This window comes from Mobula hypostoma, chromosome 7, assembly GCF_963921235.1.
Source record: "Mobula hypostoma chromosome 7, sMobHyp1.1, whole genome shotgun sequence".
NCBI lineage: Eukaryota > Metazoa > Chordata > Chondrichthyes > Myliobatiformes > Myliobatidae > Mobula > Mobula hypostoma.
The window spans coordinates 141,509,228-141,530,371 of NC_086103.1; the positions used below are offsets into that span (position 1 = coordinate 141,509,228).

Here is a 21,144-nt window from a genome sequence, read left to right on the forward strand (position 1 = left end):
CTCGGTTTGTACAAATAATTATAGATCTCCTTTTTTTCGTCTTTTTCGTGGTACTAGGCAAGGTTGCCCTCTTAGTCCTTTACTATTTAATATTGCTCTTGAACCTTTAGCAATTGCTATTCGTGACTCGCCAAATATTGTTGGTATTACCCGTGGAAACGAAATACATAAATTATCATTATATGCAGATGATTTGTTGTTATACATCTCTAACCCGGAGAAGTCAATTCCTGCTATCCTAGATCCGTTAGCTCAATTTAGTAACTTCTCTCGTTACAAATTGAATCTTAGTAAGAGTGAATTATGGACATTTACCATTTAAATTGGTTACTGATTCATTTATATATTTAGGGATAACAATTACGAAAAAATATAAAGATTTATTTAAAGCTAATTTTTTACCTTTAATTGATCAGATTAAACTTTTATTTACCAAATGGTCCCCAATCTCTTTGTCTTTGATTGGTCGGATTAATGCTATTAAGATGATCATTTTGCCCAAATTTTTGTATATATTCCAATCGGTTCCAATTTTTATCCCAAAATCTTTTTTTGATAACGTAGGTTCAAAAATTTCCTCATATATTTGGCAGAATAAAAATCCTAGGTTAGGTAAAAGGTATCTACAGAAATCTAAAAAGGAGGGGGGGCTCGCCCTCCCGAATTTTAGATTCTATTATTGGGCAATGAATATTCGATATTTAAAATTTTGGTTAGAAGATTTGGACGCATCTTTAAACCCTCATTGGGTAAATCTTGAATCTAATTCATTACAAGGGTTTTCCTTGGGTTCGGTTTTAGGAACTTTACTTCCTTTTACTTCTTTTAAATCATATAAACAAATGAACAACCCAATAGTTAAGCATACTTTACGTATATGGTTTCAATTCCGAAGATTTTTTGGGTTTAATCAATTTATTCTAGCAAGTCCCATTATATCAAATTTTCTTTTTCAACCTTCCACGATGGATCAAGCTCACTTTGATTGGAAAACCAAAGGTATAATAGCTTTTCGCGATTTATTCTTGGATAACTGTTTTATGTCTTTTGATCAACTCTCTAATAAATATAACTTACCCAGATCTCACTTTTTTAGATATCTACAGATTAGAAACTTTTTAATTACTGTCTCTCCTAATTTTCCACACCCATATCCAATGGACACTTTGGAAAAAATCTTAGATTTAAATCTCTCTCAGAAAAGTGTAGTAGCAATTATATATAATATAATTATGAATCTATGTCCTGATGCTTCTAATAAAATTAAAGCTGACTGGGAAAGAGAACTTGAGATTAATATACCGACTGAAAAATGGGAAAAAATTCTTCAGTTGGTGAATTCATCCTCTGTATGTGCTAAACATGTGTTGATACAGTTTAAAGTAGTGCCCAGGGCTCATATGTCCAAAGATAAACTATCTCGTTATTACTCTTATATTAATCCAATATGTGACAGATGTCATTCTGAGATAGCTTCTTTAACCCACATGTTTTGGTCATGTCCCTTGTTGGAGAAATATTGGAAAGATATTTTTGATATTATTTCAACGGTCCTAAATATAGACTTACAACCTCATCCAATTACTGCTATCTTTGGACTACCAATGATAGACTTAAATAATTTAACCTCTTCATCACGAAGGATGATTGCATTTCTTACTTTAATAGCTAGAAGGTCCATTTTGTTGAATTGGAAAGAGATTAATCCTCCTACTGTATTTCATTGGTTTTCACAAACTATGGTGTGTTTGAATTTGGAGAAAATTAGAAGTGCAGTTTATGACCCTTCCATTAAGTTTGAAAAAACTTGGAGGCCATTCATTCAGCAATTTCATTTGATGTAACTTGATCATTTCCAAACTTGTTTTATCTTTCTGTACTGTTGTTGGAGGGGAATGGAGTCGTCGACACTAAGGTTTTCTTCTTTTCCATTTTTAAGTTGCTAGTTTTGCCCAAGTCTTTTAGTTTAGTTGATTAATTTTGTTTTTCTTTGGGGATGGGGTTTGCTTTTTTTTGTTTTGTTTTTTTTTTCTTTTTTCATGATTTTTTTTCCAGTTTTTTTTTTGCTTTGTATTATCCATGGTTCATTATCCATGATTGGGAGCTTTGTTAATTTACACTACTTGGTTTTGCAATTACTTTTTTTAAGTGTAACAATATATCTCCTACTATTTGTATTATTCCAATGTTTTGTTTCTGTATTTTGAAATTAATAAAAAGATTGAAAAAGAAAGAAAGAAAGAATTGTTTTCTGCTTCTGCATTCTCTTAAAGATTATTACATCTCTAATTTTTTTTTACAGTTTATCTTACAAATTATGGCACCGCAATATATTGGTGATACTGCTTTCTATTTGTTAAGGTGTCCTTTACAATGAAATGATACTAAAAATAGAATCCTTTCAGTAATTTTAGAAAGTGTGCTTGGTTTTATGATCTCAGTGAGAAATGCCTACAGATGATGAAAGCCGATCAGGTCCCATCAAAGAACAAGGCAATAAGGCTAATGCCCCACCTCCCCCTCGCACCCCATCCGTTATTTATTTTTATACATACATTCTTTCTCTCTCTCTCCTTTTTCTCCCTCTGTCCCTCTGACTATACCCCTTACCCATCCTCTGGGCTTCCCCCCCCCCTTTTCTTTCTCCCCGGGCCTCCTGTCCCATGATACTCTCATATCCCTTTTGCCAATGACCTGTCTAGCTCTTGGCTCCATCCCTCCCCCTCCTGTCTTCTCCTTTCATTTTGGATCTCCCCCTCCCCCTCTCAAATCTCTTACTAGCTCTTCTTTCAGTTAGTCCTGACAAAGGGTCTCGGCCCGAAACGTCGACTGTACCTCTTCCTAGAGATGCTACCTGGCCTGCTGCATTCATCAGCAACTTTATGTGTGTTGCTTGAAGGCAATAAGAAGTCACAATTACCATTTGCAGCTGTGTTTTGCATTTACTTACAGTTGAGTAAATCGTTGTGGTTTATGGCATTATTAGTAACTTGTCAACTTGCCTGATTGCAATTAAAATGTAGGAGCACTATGGTGCCAGGAAGTGGTAATATCGAGCTAGTAAAATGAATATCATTATATCACAATAATTCTGTGTGATAAGTCAAAATCAGGGTTAATATCACTGACACGTTGTGAAATTTGTTATTCTGCGGCATAATAACTAAACTATAAATTACAGTTAATATATATAAATTTAAAAATTACATAAGTAGTGCAAAAGGAGGGAGAATAATACAGAGGTAGTGTTTAAGGGTTCATTATTCATTTCCTGAAATGTTGAGTATGTGTCTTCAGGCTCTTGTACCTCCTCCTTGATGGTAGCAATGAGAAGAGAGCTGCACTGCAGGAATCTTGTTGCCTTATAAAATCAGAGGATGCAAGTTTATTACTAAGGGTAAGAGATACAGACAGGATCTGAGGGTTTCCTTTTTTCACCCAAAGAGTAACAAGTACCTTGAATGCAATACTAGAGTGGTGGAAGCAGAATTTGTGACAGCATTTAAGAGCTGGTGAATCGCCTTAGCACAGAATGCTGTGGTCCAACTGCTGAAAGGAGGTTGGGGGAGGGGGGAGGAATTAATACAGATGGGTGTCCAGTGGTGGTATGGATGAGGGGTTACAATGGCCTGTTTCTATGCCATAAGACTCGATGACTCTGACTCTTAAGATTTTACTTCATATGATTTGCCTTTTAAGATTTTATGTCAGCACAAAAAAGGATTATTGCTAAATTTATTTATTTATTTAAAGATAAGGCACGGAACAGGTCCTTACAGCACCACCCAGCAACCCATCTATTTTAACACCAGCGTAATCACAGGACAGTTTACAATGACCAGTTAACCTCTTGACTGATAAGTCTTTGGACTGTGGGAGGAAATAAGAGCACCCTGAGGAAACCAACAGGGTTGACAGGGAGAACAGTGCATTCTCTCCATGAATTGCATGAGTTTCCTCTGGGTGCTCCAGTACAAACTCCTTACAGGCGGTGCTGGAATTGTACTCCAGAATGCCCCAAGTTGTAGCAGTGTCCCGCTAACTGCTGTGCTACTATGGCACCCACTAAATAATAGTTACACAGGAGGGAAACAGATCCTTAGGCCCAACTCATCCATGCCAACCGAGTTGCCTTGCTGAGCTTGTTCCATTGGCCTGATTTTTGGCCATAACCCCTCTAAACCTTTCTTATTCGTGTACCTGTCTAAATGCCTTGTAAACTACTTCCTTTATCAGCTTGATCCACCCTTGGTGTGGAAAAGTTTTTAAACTGCCCGTTAAGATGTTCTCCTCTGGTTCCAAATCTAAGCCTTCTAGTTTTAGCTCCCCAGCCTTGAGGAAAACACTGTGACCATCCACCCTATCTGTGCCCTCATGATTTTATCAGCCCCCATAAAGTCACCCCTCAACTTTCTATGCTGCTAAGAAAAAGCCCCAGCCTATCCATTCTCTCTTTATAACTCCATTTCTAGTAATGCTGTTACATTTTAAGGGGTTTTTCTAAATGTACGCAATTGCATGATTTTGATAAAATTAAGTCAATGTAACTGGTCAAAGATGTATTTTCAACAAAATAGTGCGAAATTATCCAATACAGTGGATTCTGGTTCATTGGGACACTTTAGGAACAGGACATCTTGGCCCAATTAAGCGGCTGCCCCAATTAGCTGGAATTTCATGGAAATAATGAAAGAGGTATTAAAAAGATTTAACTAAGTAACAAATTTTGTATTTGGAACACTGTAAGTAATACTACAGTGCTATAAACTGTATTAGTTCCTAATAGTTATCAACAGAGGAATTCACCCGTTGTATGCTGCTGTGTTCTTTTGATTGACTGAAAATAAATAAAATCAGCATGGACACCTTGTGTAGATAATGGTCTGCGTTCATAAATGCTTTCAACTATTGCATCCTCCAAATCTTCATTTTCATTTTAACATTCAAGGTGATTGTTGATACCTTTCAAATTCTTTGTAGCTCCTAACTTGTTGAAATAATGAAATCATTTCATTTCACACCCAGCCGTTTCTGGCACCTTCAAGCGTGAATTGTCTTAACACTTGTTTCTCACCAACTATCAGTGACAGAACTCACTGCTTTTTTTTTTGAACACAAACAATGCAACTGATGCTATTTAAAAACTGTCCGCTCTAAGCATGGTGCAGTGTCTAATGGCCACAACAAGTGCAAGTGACTGGCACTAATTAGGACTATTAGCCAACAGTCTCCTATCCCAATTAAATTGCATAGTGTCTCAAATAAATGAAGAGAATACTGGCTATTTTCTCAATTAGTCTTTGTTCTTTAAGAGTTGTCCCAAAAAGGCGACTGCTCCGATTAACCGATGTCCTAATTAACCAGAATCCACTGTACTTCAACAGAAACTGTTTTTCCATGAGCGTTTGTCTTAACTAGAAAGCCTAGAAGTCGAAAGGAGAATTGTATTATAATTTACTGTATAATTATTATTACTGCTTCATGAAACAATCTGGATTATCCATTAAGACGGAAATGTAACTAATGTTTACCAGAATGGCACACATCTTTGAAGTATGTGAATTCAATTTTGGGTGAATCCATGGCCGAATAACATGAGGCTGCATTTTATTTGACAACATAGGAGAAATGCTGCACGTCAAGCATTTGCTACTTTACCCATTTCTCCAATAATGTTGTGAGTGCTGTACTTGGCAATAAAAACCGGGGAATTGTAGTAGTGAAAGTATGGCAAGTACAGTAAAACTCCAATAATCCACTATCTGACTATTCCAAGATCCTGACAGTTCAGCACCTGGCTCACAAGCTAATGTTTGCCACCCTCTCTATCCATTTGCCAGGGCCTCTGTTCTCACATGTCCATTAAATACACCTGCTTGCATTGGCCATGCTCCCAATGAAATTTAACTCATTCAGTGGAATGTTACAGTGTAGAATTTTAAACAAATTAATTCATTATGTCAGAGTATTTTTATTTAGTATAGGAGTTGGGATGTAATGTTGAAATTGTATAAGGCATTGGTAAGGCCAAATTTGGAGTATTGTGTACAGTTCTGGTCACCAAATTATAGGAAAGATGTCATAAAATTGAGAGTACAGAGGAGGTTTACTAAAATGTTGCTTGAGTTTCATCTCCTAAGTTACAGAGAAAGGTCTTTATTCTTTGGAGTGTAGAAGGTTGAGGGGGGACTTGATAGAGGTGTTTAAAATTATGAGGGGGATTGATAGAGTTGACATGGATAGGCTTTTTCCATTGAGAATGGGAGAGATTCAAACAAGAGGACATGAGTTGAGAGTTAAAGGGCAAAAGTTTAGGGGTAACATGAGGGGGAACTTCTTTACTCAGAGAGTGGTAGCTGTGTGGAACGAGCTTCCAGCAGAAGTGGTTGAAGCAGGTTCGATGTTGTTGTTTAAAGTTAAATTGGATAGATATATGGACAGGAAAGGAATGGAGGGTTGTGGGCTGAGTGCAGGTCGGTGGGACTAGGTGAGATTAGCGTTCGGCAAGGACTAGAAGGGCTAGTTTCCGTGCTGTAATTGTTATCTGGTTATTAATAAACCCCATTTCATAGTCGAGGAATGTGTTAGACTGGCAGCATCAAAGTCCCATGTGTTACTGAAATAAGCAACATTTCAGTAATGGAACATAGCTTTTATTAGAATGTCAAGTCTTCCAACAACTAAGGGCTTTGTGAGCCTGGAGTAAATTATTAAGGCTTTGGACTCCATTAATGAAGAGAAATACCTTTTTGAAGGCAGTAAAGATTAGATTTACTAAATAAGTTGTCTTAAGAGGAATTTTATATGAGAATGTCACCACTGTTTAGAAGAATAAAATGCAATCCGATAGTCTCTTTTCTAGGTTGAGATATACCACAAAGCACTGTCTTGTTTTTCAAGAATTCCTGTCGCCTCTCTCGAATCCACATATTGCAATTTTGGTCTGCTATCTACTAAAATTAAGTAATTGGTGTCTTGACTCTTACTTTTCCCAATATATTCTATCAATTGTAGTAATGGGCGCAAATCAGGTATCTATTATGTCATTACTTACTTAAGCTCTTCACCCCTACAGGGGTATAGGCCGAAGTAGCTCACTGTTTTGGGCCAGTCTTTCAAGTTGCCCCCAGGTACAGCCCAGCTTCTTGCTGTATCTTTCCTCTCCCAGGGATGAGATTTCTGGAGCATCTGTTGAAGTTTCTGTAGCACTGTGTTTTTGAGAGATGAGGTTTCTAGCCCCATGCCCATCCCTCCTTTCGCAGCCGGGCTTGAGTGGAATTATTATGTCTTTACTGTTTGCTGAAATTATGATTATATTAACAGTTATTGTGAGATCCTCATGTCATACCTTGAAATCTCACTGTTTTGTTTCTTGTTTTAGGTATGGGATCTTGCCCCTTTTGTAAAAGAAGTGCTTTACCTCAATATCAAGCCACGATGCCAGATGGAAAACTGTACAACTTCTGCAGCTCCAGCTGTGTTGCTAAATTCCAGGTTTCTATGTTTTGTTCACTTTGTTGGTTTATTATTTGAGTACATTTTTCTTTTGTATGTTTGTTATAGATAAATGCTGATTCTATTTCAAAATATTTTGTGTGGTCTACAGTTCTCCAGATTCATATGCAGTTTGGGTCTCCCAGAACAAATTAAATCGCATTTATAGATTCATACAAGTTTCTTTAAAAAATGTATGAAATCAGTAGAATAAAATATGTTTGAGATGTATTTAAAAAGATGTAGAAATGTGTTTAACCTGTGTAGGTTAGTATATTAGAAGTGGTGTTTCTTGTTGATGTTGCTTAAGGGATCCACCTAAGATTTGGTATATATGTGGCACATCTCAGTGTTTTATCAATTTCTTTCACTTTTAATGCTCTGTTTAATTAATAAATACTCCTTATTGAAGAAATTATGTGAAATAAATTCAGGAAATTTTAACTTGTTTCATAGAGTGCATCCACCTAGAGCAATTCTCAACATCCTTCATACAGATTTTACAACCATAATAGAAGGCAATTTTTTTTCTACTTCAAAATGTTAACATTCAGAAGGTTTGACATTCACTCATTGCAATCATTCTGATTCATAGGGCAGATGCTTGGTATTAGGCAAAGGCATGAAGTTTCCTTAAAACAAAAATTGTAAGGGATAGGGAGGAGTTACAAGTAGAAGCACAATATTTATCGTGATTATATTTTAGTCTTACAGTGCGCAGACAGCTACAAATGGGCAGGTCGTAACAAATGAAGTACACCTGAAATGTATGTACTGCAAGAATGGATTCAGTGCTAAACCAGAATTATTGGAATGGGAGGTAAGATTAATAGAAAATTATAATATAGTTGCAAATAACTGAACCGTTATAAATGGTCACTGATCATAGCTATGGTTTAGTCATGTGGTTGATTGCCCTTTTTAATAACAACATCAACAAAAGCTATAAAGAAGTGAGTTCTTATTGTGTACAGGATGTTTCTTGGAAAACTGGGAGGATGCTGTATAATGAAAGAAGAAAGATTAGCTTTATTTGTCGCATGTACATTGAAACATACAGTGAAATATATCATTTGCATCCATGACCAACACAACCCAAATACGTGCTGGGGATAGCACGCTAGTATCACCGCACTGCCGGCTCCCACATAGCACGCTCGCAATTTACTAACCCTTACTTACCCATACATCTTTGGAAAGTGGGAGGAAACCACAGCACCCAGCAGAATCCACACAGTCACAGGGAGAACATACAGACTCCTTACTGACAGGACTTGAATCCCAATCGCTGATTGCTGGCACTGTAACACAAACCACTGCTATGTGGACTACCACTCTGTGGATGAGAATTGAGAGAAAGCAAAAGTGTATTTGGAAAGGAAGATCCAACAGAATTCAGAAATAAATGATAAAAAGGGAAAGATCCTGGAAGAAATGGTAGTACCATGGATGAAATTCTCTTGGGTGGAAAATATCATAAAAAATAAATTCAGAAAATGCTAACCGGTTTCATGGAATATTGCATAACTTCCTACATATAAATGTTATTTTAAAAGCATCAGTGTTTCTCTAAATGCAGTCAAGTTTGTTATCCATGGCGATAACAAGGAACGCCTCTGTGGATGATAGAAAAACTTAAATACTCCTCCCTGAAGAAACCACACAAAATAAATTTGGAAAACTTTAGCCTTTTTCATACGGTGCATCCACCTGAAGCAAAGAATTAAATCCATTGAAAGGAATCAAACTTCAGATATTATTTAGTCTGTCTGTTGCAGAATCGTAAATGCAGCGAGAGAAGGGAACAGATGGCTCACCATGTTCCAGAGAAACACTCCAGTTCCACCCATTAGCTATTTCTTCATGTTCTTGGATATTTTCTACCTATGTATTTACCTAATTCCAATTGCATGGCAGTACGTGACTCTACATCTGTTGCAGGCAGTACATTCCAGATTCCCACCACAGTCTGCATAAAGCAAGTTTGCCTCACATCACTTTTGATCCCCTTCCCATGCATATTATGTCTTTGGTGTATGGTTCTCGACCCTCCACCAAAGAGAACAGTCTCTACTATCAGCATTTTATATACTTTTATCAATTCTCTACTCAACCTCCTCTTCAAAATATGTTTCCAACCCTTCTAATATTTCATTGTAACTATAGTGCCTCTCCCTTGTAACATTTTCATAAACCTCTTTGGGATCCTTTCTAATGTCTTCACATTCCTTTAATGCGGTGACCAAAATTAAACACAATACCCCAGTTGAGGCCATACCAGTGACTCATAAAGGTTCTGCGTAACTTTCCTGCTTTTACACTCTGTTCCTCTTTTGATAACACCCAAAAAAGTAAATGCCTTATTAACTGCTTTATTAACCTGTCCTGACACTTACAATGATTTGTACACATAACAGATTTCCTCAGGTCCCTCTGCTCCACTTCAGAATCACTTGAGAACAGTTCCCCTTATTCTGCATTGTTTCTTATACCAATTCCCATTTCTTAACATTAAATTTAATCTGCTATCTATTTATCCATTTCTCCAACCCATTTTAATCCTGCTGCAATCTGTCATTATCCTTTGCCAAGGTTTGTGTCATCTGCAAATTTAGAAAATGCAGCTTGTGCCCCTGTTTGTTAGTCATTAATATAGATCCAAAAAAGCATAGTATCTCTGGGGAACGTCAATATTCACAGTTCTCCAGTGCAGAAACAACAACTATTTACCACAACCTGCAGCTTGATGACCTTCAGCTCATACTGGAGAATGAAGAGGTGATAGATGGCAGCTACAAGGAGGTAGTCACCCCTAAGTTACAGGAGGTACCTGGGTGACTGTAGGAGAGGGGAAGGGAATGGGAAGCCAGAGGAGAGTGGCTGTTTCCTTCAATGATAAGTATACAGCTGTGAATACTGTTGTGTGGTGGTGGGGGGGGGGGGGGTTCCTACCAGGGGAAGTCACAATGACTGGATCTCTGCTATTGACAAGAAAATCTGCAGATGCTGGAAATCCAAGCAACACACACAAAATGCTGTGGGAACTCAGCAGGCCAGGCAACATCTATGGAAAAGAGTACAGTCGAAGTGTGTTGCTCTGGTATGGAGTCTGGCTCCGTGGCTCAGAGGGGAAGTGGGGAGAGGAGGAGTGCAATAGTGATGGGGGAATCCATACTTAAAGGAGCATACAAGAGATTATGTGGATGTGAAAGAGATAGCGGGATGGTATGTGGTCTTGGATGGGCTTCACAGCTTTCTAAAGGGGGAGGTTGAACAACCAGAAGTCATGATGTATATTGGTACCAATATCATTGATAGGAAAAGGGAAGAGGTCTTGAAGAGAGAATGCAGGGAATTAGAAAGCTGAAAAGCAGGACCTCCAGGGTAGTAGTCTCTGGATTGCTGCTTGTGCCGTGTGTGTGAGAGTAGGATTAGGATTATTTGGCAGTTGAATATGTGGCTGAGGAATTGGTGCAGCGGGGTGAGGTTACAGATTTTTGGATCACTGGGATCTGCTGGGGAAGTATGCCTTGTACGAAAAGGATAGGTTGCACCTGAACCCGAGGGGGACCAACATCTGTGCAGGCAGGTTTGCTAGGGTTTAAACTAATTTGGCCGGGGGAGGGGTTGGGAACCAGAGTTATAGGGCTGAGGATGGGGCAATGCAGTGTGTAGTGAGACTGTGAGAAAGTACAGGCAGATGATAGGACAAAATTGCAGTCAGTAGGATGAGTTGAACTGTAGCATGGGGGAGAAATTGAAAAAGGTGATGAATACAGGACTGAAGGTGTTGTAGTTGAGTGCACGCAGTACTAGGAATAAGGCAGATGATCTTGTAGCACAGTTAAAGATTGGCAGGTATGAAGTTCTGGGCAACACTGAGTCATGACTGAAAGAAGCTCATAATTGGGGGTTAACATCCGAGGATACACATTGTATTGAAAGGGCAAGCAAAGAGGCAGAACAAGTGAGATGGCTCAGTTGGTAAAAAATGAAATCAAATCCTTAGAAAGTGGTGACGTAGGATCAGAAGATGTAGAATCCTTGTAGGTAGAACTGCAAGGTTAAGAAGTCCCTGATGGAAGTTATATACAGGCCTCCAAACAGTAGCCAGGATGGGGGATTCATGTTACAGTGGAGATAGAAAAGGCATGTAAAAAAAAAGGTGATGTTATGATAATTGTAGGGGATTTCAATGTGCAGGTAGATTAGGAAAATCAGTTTGAGCTGGATCCCTTGAGAGGGAATTTGTGGAATGCCTATGAGATGGCTTTTTAGAGCAGTTTGTGGTTGAGCCCCCTAGGGGAAAGCGATTCTGGATTGGGTTCGGTGTTGTGTAATGAATCAGATTTGATTAGGGAGTTTAAGGTAAAGAAACCCTAAGGAGACTGTGATCATCATGTGATAGAATTCACAGTGCAGTTTGAGAGGGAGAAGATAAAGTCAGATGTATCAGTATAAAAGTGCAGTAAAGGGAATAACAGCCATGAGAGCAGAGCTGGCCAAAGTTGATTGGATTGGGACACTAGCAAAGGCTAGAGTTTCTGGGGCCGATTTGGAAGGTACTGGATAGATGCACCCCAAAGATAAAGAAGTATTCTTAAGGAAGGATGAAGCAACTGTGACTGACGAGAGAACTCAAAAGACAGAAGACAACTTGAAAAGCCATAACGAGAGGAAGAATGAAATATGAAAGTAAAAGATATCAAAGGTTTTTTCAGATATATAAAAGGTAAAAGGGGTGAGAGTAAATATCGGACTGCTGGAAAATATGGCTGGAGAGGTAGTAATGAGAAACAAAAAAAAGGGTGGAAGAACTTAAGTATTTTGTGTCAGTCTTTACCATGGAAGACACTATGCCAGATATTTGAGAGTGTCAGGGGGCAGAAGTGAGTGTAGTTGCTATTACTAAGGACAAAGTGCTTGTGAAGCTGAAAGATCTGTAGGTTGATATGTCACCTGGACCAGATGGACTACACCCCAGAGTTCTTAAAAGAGGTAGCTGAAAAGATTGCAAAGTCATTAATAGTGATCTTTCAATAATCACTAGGTTCTGGAATGGTTCCAGAGTACCAGAAATTTGCGAAGTGGCACCACTCTTTAAGAAAGGAGGGAGGCAGAAGAAAGGAAATTATAGGCCAGTTAGCCTGACTTAAGTAGTTGGAAAGATGTTGAAGTTCATTATTAATGATGAGGTTTTGCAGTATTTGGAGGCACGTTATAAAATATGCCATAGTCAGCAAGGCTTCCTTAAGGGGAAATCTTGCCTGACATATCTTGAAATTTTTTGAAGAAATAACAAGCAGGATAGAGAAGGGAGAGTTAGTGGATGTTATTCACTTATATTTTCAGAAGGCCTTTGATAAGGTGTTGTACATGAGGTTGCTTAACAAGAGCCCATGGAAAGATACTAGCATGGATAGAAGATTGGCAGAGTGGGAATAAAGGGGCCCTTCTCTGGTTGGCTGCCAGTGAATAGTGGTGTTTTGCAGGGTTCAGTGTTGGGACCACTTTCTTTCACGTTGTATCTCGATGATTTGGAAGACAGAATTGATGGCTTTTTTGCCAAGTTTGTAGACATGCGAAGACAAGTGAAAGGGCAGGTAGTGTAGAGGAAGCAGAGAGTCTACAAAAGAACTTAGATTGAAAAGCATGGGCAAAAACAGTGGAAAATGGAATATAGTTAAGGAAGTGTATGGTTATGCACTTTGGTAGAAGGAATAAAGACGTAGACTATTTTTTAAATGTGGGAAAAAAAATCAAAAATCAGAAGTGTAAAGGGATTTTTGTAGGATTCCGTAAAGATAAACTTATAGGTTGAGTCAGGGGTAAGGAAAGGAAATAGCATTCATTTCAAGAGGACTAAAATGTAAGAGCAAGGATGTAATGCTGAGGCTTTATAAGTCATTGGAAATATTGTTAGCAGTTTTGGGCTGCTTAACTAAGCAAAAATGTGCTGGGATTAAAGAGGGTCCAGAGGAGGTTCATGAGAATGATTTCAAGGATAAAAGCATTAACATACAAGGAGCACACATCAAAGTTGCTGGTGAACGCAGCAGGCCAGGCAGCATCTGTAGGAAGAGGTGCGGTCGACATTTCAGGCCGAGACCCTTCGTTAGGACTAACTGAAGGAAGAGTGAGTAAGGGATTTGAAAGTTGGAGGAGGAGGGGGAGATCCAAAATGATAGGAGAAGACAGGAGGGGGAGGGATAGAGCCAAGAGCTGGACAGGTGATAGGCAAAAGGGGATACGAGAGGATCATGGGACAGGAGGTCCGGGAAGAAAGACAAGGGGGGGGACCCAGAGGATGGGCAAGAGGTATATTCAGAGGGATAGAGGGAGAGAAAGAATGTGTGCATAAAAATGAGTAACAGATGGGGTACGAGGGGGAGGTGGTGCCTTAGCGGAAGTTAGAGAAGTCGACGTTCATGCCATCAGGTTGGAGGCTACCCAGACGGAATATAAGGTGTTGTTCCTCCAACCTGAGTGTGGCTTCATCTTTACAGTAGAGGAGGCCGTGGATAGACATGTCAGAATGGGAATGGGATGTGGAATTAAAATGTGTGGCCACTGGGAGATCCTGCTTTCTCTGGCGGACAGAGCGTAGATGTTCAGCAAAGCGGTCTCCCAGTCTGCGTCGGGTCTCGCCAATATATAATATATTACAGATGCTGCCTGGCCTGCTGCGTTCACCAGCAACTTTGATGTGTGTTGCTTGAATTTCCAGCATCTGCAGAATTCCTGTTGTTAACATACAAGGAGCATTTGATGGCTCTGGACCTGTACTCACTGGAGTTTAGAAGAATGAAGGGGTATTTCATTGAAACCTATTGAATATTGAAAGGCCTAGATACAGTGGATGTGGAGAATAATGTTTCCTATAGTGGGTGAGTCTAGGACCAGAGGGCATACAGTCAGGATAAAGGGAAGTCCATTTAGAATGGAGGTAAGGAGAAATGTCTTTAGCCAGAGGATAGTGAATCATTGCTACAAACAGTTGTGGAGACCAAGTCATTGGGTATATTTAAAGTGAAGGTTAATAGGCTCTTGATTAGTCAGGATATCAAAGGTTACTGAGAGAAGGCAGAAGAATGCATTCAAGGGAGATATTGAAGATGGGTAATAAATCAGCCTTGATGGAATAGTGGAAAAGACTTGATGGGTTGAATGGCCTAAATCTGCTCCTTTGTCTTATGGTCTTCAATTGTCAGCTAATTCTGTATTCAGTATGCTTTTTGTGCTATGTGCTGTAGCTTTGTTGAAAGCCTGTTATGTGGCACCTTTATCAGAAACCTTCTAGATGTGTATGTACAACACAGGGATTCTGTTACCCTCAGCAACTGTAAATATTACCTTAGTGTAAAAGAATTATCAAATTGGTTAAACACATTTTACCTTATTAATCCATTTTTCTCTATGTGACTAATAATCATTTTTCTAAATCTTTCCTACTGCTGAAGTTAAAACACAGTTGCTGGGCTTAACCTTGTTCTCTTGTTTGAACAGAAGGGTAAACATTTGTTATCCTCCAGTGTTTCTGTTGGGTCTTCTGTCGACTCACAGAACATTGAAAGGTTATGGTTAGGGCGTCAATGTTTTCTTCGAGTACTTCCCTCAAAACCTTAGGATGCATCCAACCCTCAGGACTTGCTTACTTTGTTTTGTTAGCTTTGCTAATAACTCATGCTATAAATTTTTAATATATCCAATGTCTTGACTAGCTCCTTTGCTATTACTTTGAATGGTTCTTAATGCCTTAAGAGTTTCTACTTTTGTGCTTAATGGATCCATTGGTCCAGGCGCTATCATTTTACTACTAGGTGTGTGTACAGGACACTTTTAATTCCCATTTATGTCAGTAACTAATCTTTTTCCATACGCTTTCTTTGCCGTTCATACTTAAATTTTCACATTTTAGATTGCCTTTATAATCTGCTTGGCTCTCACTAGTATTAACAGCACAACACTAATCACACACAGCCATTTTGTTTCATCTTCCTTTGTGTCTTTTCATCATCTAGGGAGCTCTTAAATTAGTCTTAAAGGGCTAATATTGTTATGTTATAGCTTTGCCTGTCTTTTCCTCCAATTTACCTGAGCAGGATCTGCTTTCAACCCATTGAAATGAGCCTTACTCCGATTAGTCAATTATTTTCTCTTTATTTCTCAATTGAGAGGGGTCCAAAGGCTAGGTAAGGACTGTAAGTAAATGAGCAACATTACCTCGGGTGTAATTGAGGCAGCTAGCTGAAGCTATGTCCAAAATCTGGGTAATTTCTTCAGGAAGATTAGCTACAAAGTTTCATGCAGCAACGGTCACTCACACCAGGGTTTCAGCTGAGAGAGTGACTGCCTACCTCTTGACTCCAGCTAGGAGAATGCAAACCCTAACACAATGTTCCAACCAGGAGAATGTGTTCTAGAGCAAATTAGAAATTGCTTCCTAGGGCTATGATGTTCATGATTTGGTGTAACACAGTTGATTTACAGACCATGTAAATTCTTGCTGGACAATTGGGAATTGACTGCACTCATGAAAATGGTTGGGAACAGCACAAATGCAGAAATGTGTATCCAGGAATATTTTTCTGTCTGGGTTTAGAACTCTTCTTGAAGAATTTGAAGAAGTCATGTACCATTTGAATCTGTAAGTGCAGGATTTCAAAAGTGTACTTATTAATTTGATGAATAAAATAAAGATTTTGTAGTAATTTACTTCTTTTTCTTCAGAATAATGTATTTCAGTTCTGCAGCAAAATGTGCTGTGAGGACTATAAGAAGCTGCATTGTATCGTGTCATACTGTGAATACTGTCAGGAAGAAAAAACTGTGTATGAAACTGTGAAGTTCTCAGGAGTAAAGAAAACATTCTGTAGTGAAGGTATGTTTCCTTATGATTTTATGATTGAAAAATAACTTTAAATGTCTGCATGAAGTGGCAATGCGATAGCCAGCCAGTATGGAGATGTTTAGGTAATTCCCGTTTGTCACTCAGCTGCAGGTGTGTGGGGTGGATTGTTTGCTCATCATTTATATGTAACTATGTTCCACCCACTCCATTTTCTGGAGAAATTACCCAGCTTTTATTTGGAGGAATTGCTTTTGGTTTTGTTCATTCCACTCCTTTGTTTCCATGCCTATTTTTTTCCCTGATTAAATTAAATTTGTTCACTGGGCCATAGACTATTTACAGTGAATCATGCACACCACCCCAAATTCAGTTCCTTGACTGGCACTTTGTTGTCTAAATGCCTTGTTTACTGAGATATTTTCCTAAGATTTTTATATCCTATTGAAGAGTCTTCATTAATGTATATTGAGCATTAAAATATAAAGAAACGCGTGGTGAGCAACTTTCAGGATAAAACAGTTTTCAGCCAGTGAAATACTTATGTAGTGTAATAGAGAAAACAGGGCATCCAGTTCATGCAAAGAACATAGCAATGAACAGACTCCCTTATCCATTCGTCCTCCCCATCCCTCCCCACTGATCTCCCTCCTGGCACTTATCCTTGTAAGCAGAACAAGTGCTACACATGCCCTTACACTTCCTCCTGCACCACCATTCAGGGCCCCAAACAGTCCTTCCAGGTGAGGCGACACTTCACCTGTGAGTCAGCTGGGGTGATATACTGCGTCCGGTGCTCCCAATGTGGCCTTCTATATATTGGCGAGATCCGACGCAGACTGGGAGACCACTTTACTGAACACCTATGCTCTGTCCGCCAGAGAAAGCAGGATCTCCCAGTGGCCACACATTTTAATTCCACATCCCATTCCCATTCTGACATGTCTATCCACGGCCTCCTCTACTGTAAAGATGAAGCCACACTCAGGTTGGAGGAACAACACCTTATATTCCGTCTGGGTAGCCTCCAACCTGATGGCATGAACATCGACTTCTCTAACTTCCGCTAATGCCCCACCTCCCCCTCGTACCCCATCTGTTATTTATTTTTATACACACATTCTTTCTCTCACTCTCCTTTTTCTACCTCTGTCCCTCTGACTATACCCCTTGGCCATCCTCTGGTTCCCCCCCCCCCCCCCCGTCTTTCTCCCCGGGCCTCCTGTCCCATGATCCTCTCATATCCCCTTTGCCAATCACCTGTCCAGCTCTTGGCTCCATCCCTCCCCCTCCTGTCTTCTCCTATCATTTTGTATCTCCCCCTCCCCCTCCCACTTTCAAATCTCTTACTAACTCTTCCTTCAGTTAGTCCTGACAAAGGGTCTCGGCCTGAAACGTCGACTGTACCTCTTCCTAGAGATGCTGCCTGGCCTGCTGCGTTCACCAGCAACTTTGATGTGTGTTGAATGAACAGATCTGTTTCTTTAAGTACATTTGTCCCTGCGTACTGCTACCCTTTATGCAATGCTTGGTCCTCTCAGTCCAAACACTGTACCCTGTACCATCTCACTTCTCAATTTGCCTGCACAGCTCTCATTAGTGTGAACTGGCTGACAGCAGCTGATGGTGAGAGTGACTGTAGGATTCAGACAGTCTCTCAATGCATGCATCATGGACTGTCAGTCAGCAGCAATAGTTCATACTTACTGAGTCGGCCAAGGTGCAAGCTGCATCTAAGTGCGGGGTAATCAACAGCAACTCTCACAAATGGTTTCCTCATTGTGCTGTTATTGATTCAATGCTGGATTTTCTCCAGCTTCCCTGCAAAAGCGAACACTGGGATTTAGGCCCTGTTTACAACCTAGCAGGAAAGAGAAGAAGAGATCACATTTGTTTCCAATGTGCATAGTGTTATAATGACCTCTCTTACCACAGATTCTATTAGTTTTTCCATTCCTGGGAACATTTCTGAGCATGAAGCATTTCTGAGCATGAAGCAAGGTAGCAGTATAATATTGAAGAGCGATAAATATTATCTAGTACACCAAATCTTGTCACAGAGTATTTTAGTTCCACAAAGGAGTATTTAGATCTTTGATTTATTCCTTCATTGAAAAACAACAATTGCTATACTCCCTCAGTACTGTACTGAAGTGTCAACCTTTGAGTATATTGTGTCAAGCAAGAGTAACAAAAAACTATGTCACATCTAACATAGGAACAGAAATGGCTGTTCAGCTCCTAAAGTTAAATTCAAAATAAGTTTATTATCAAAGTACATATATGTCACCATATACTACCTTGAGCTTCATTTTCTTGCAGGCGTACTTAATAAATCCAATAACTATAATAGAAACAATGAAAGACCGCACCAGTTGGGCGGAGAACCAGTATGCAAAAGACAACAAACTGCAAATACAAAAAGAAAGAAAAAAAATAATAAATAAACAATAATTATCAAGAAGGTGAGATGAAGAGTCCTTAAAAGTGAGTCCATAGGTTGTGGAAACAGATCAGTGAGAGGGCAAGTGAAGTTGAGTGAAGTTATCTCCTCTGGTTCAGGAGCAGATGGTTGGGGGGTAATAACTGTTCCTGAACCTGATGGTGTGAGTCCTGAGGCTCCTGTGCCTTTTTCCTGATGGCAGCAGTGAAAAGAGAGCATGACATGGATGGTGGGGGTCCCTGATGATGGATGCTGCTTTCCTGCGACAACACTCCGTGTAGATGTGCTCAATGGTGGGGACAGCATTACCTGTGATGGGCTGAGCCTTATCCACTATTTTTTTTGTTGGATTTTCCATTCAAGGGCATCGAAACAACTAGTCCATATACTCTCCACTGCACATCTCTAGAAGTTTGTCAAAGTTTTAGATGTCTTGCTGAATCTTTATAAACTCCGAAGGAAGTAGAGGCACTGTTGTGCTTTCTTCGTAATTGCACTTAGATCCTGGGCCCAGGACAGGTCCTCCAAAATGGTAACACCAGGGAATTTAAAGCTGCTGACCCTCTCTATCTCTGATCCCCCGGTGAGGACTGGCCCATGGATGTCCAGTTGCTCCTGAAGTCAATAATCGTGCTGACATTGAGTAAGAGGTTGTTGTTGAGGCACCACTCTGTCAGATTTTCAGTCTCCTTCCTATATGCTGATTCATCACCACCTTTGAATCAGCCTACCACAGTGGTGTCATCAGCAATCTTAAATATAGCACTGAAGCTGTGCTAAGCCACACAGCCATAAGTATAAAACGAGTAGAGCAGGGGGCTAAGGACACAGGATTGTGGAGGAGATGTTGTTGCCATTCTGAACTGACTGTGGTCTGCAAGTTAAGAAATCGAGGATCCAATTGCACAAGGAGGTATTGAGGCCAAGGACTTGATGCTTGTTGATGAATTTTAAGGGGATGATAATATTGAATGCCTAGCTGTGGTCAATAAAGAGCATCCTGTTGTGTGCATCTTTGTGACCCAGATGTTCCAGGATTATGTGAAGAGCCAATGAAATGGCATCAGCTGTGGACTTATTGCCAGTAGGCAAATTGGAGTGGATCAAAGTCAATTCTCAGGCAGGAGTTATACAGTGCCTATAAAAAGTATTCACCACCTTCCCCCCGGAAGTTTTCCTGTTTTATTGTTTTGCAACATTGAATCACAGAGGGTTTAATTCGGCTTTTTTTGACACTAATCAGCAGAATAAGACTTTCATGTCAAAGTGAAATCAGATCTCTATAAAGTGAGCTGAATGAATTACAAATACAAAACACAAAATAATTGATTGCATAAGTATTCACTCCCTTCAAGTTTGTATTTAGTAGATACACCCTTGGCAGCAATTACAGACTTGAGTTTGTGTGGATAGGTCTCTATCAGCTTTGCACAGCTAGACACTGCAGTTCTTTCCTATTCTTCTTTAGAAAACTGCTCAAGCTCTGTCAGATTGCATGTGGATCATGAGTGAAACAGCCCTTTTCAAGTCCAGCCATAAATTCTAAATTGGATTGACGTCTGGACTCTTGACTTGGCCACTCCAGGACATTAACTTCGTTGTTTTTAAGCCATTTCTGTGTAGCTTTGGCTTTATGCTTGTGGTTATTGTCAGACTAGAAAACAAATCTTCTCCTAAGTCACAGTTCTCTTGCAGACTGCATCAGGTTTTCCTCCAGGATTTCCCTGTATTTTGCTGCATTCATTTTACCCTCTACCTTCATAAGCCTTCCAGGGCCTGCTGCAGTGAAGCATCCCTACAGCATGATGCAGCTGCCACCATGCTTCACGGTAGGGATGATGTGTTTTTGCTGATGTGTGGTGTTTGGTTTACACCAAACATACCATTTAGTCTGATGGCCAAAAGGCTTAATTTTGGTTTCATCAGAACCATCTTCCAGCTTTCCATCTGTGCCGGATTGAGCGTCGAGCTAGCCACTGGAACTCGTAAAAAACAAGGGTTGAGTCAGGAACGTTCATATCGTGACCAGGTTAATCCGAAAGGAGACCAATCCTGACACCACATGCCAGACAAGAATGTCTGACTGTCTGGTGCGACACTCTAAAAAAAATCTTCCAGCTGACTTCAGTCTCCCACATGCCTTCTGGCAAACTCTAGCCAAGATTTCACTTGAGTTTTTCCTCTTTGCCACTGTTCATAAAGCTGCGATTGGTGAAGCACCTGGGCAACAACTGTTGTATGTGCAGTCTCTCCCATCTTAGCCACTGAAGCTTGTAACTCCTCCAGAGTTTTCATGGGGTCTCTTGGGGGTCTCCCTCACTAGTCCCCTCCTTGCTTGGTCACTCAGTTTTTGAGGTGG

The 21,144-nt window shown here is 39.8% G+C and overlaps 1 protein-coding gene across 7 annotated transcripts in view; it reads left to right on the forward strand.

The window, feature by feature from the left end:
- The window catches only part of zmym2 (zinc finger, MYM-type 2), a 147,457-nt gene that overhangs the window by 63,961 nt on the left and 62,352 nt on the right, over positions 1–21,144 (forward strand). For all 7 annotated transcript variants that reach the window (XM_063054160.1, XM_063054166.1, XM_063054165.1 and 4 more), the window contains 3 exons: positions 7,382–7,494; positions 8,201–8,314; positions 16,225–16,375. In XM_063054160.1, coding sequence (XP_062910230.1) covers positions 7,382–7,494; positions 8,201–8,314; positions 16,225–16,375 — 378 coding nt within the window. The remainder of the gene's footprint in view (positions 1–7,381; positions 7,495–8,200; positions 8,315–16,224; positions 16,376–21,144) is intronic.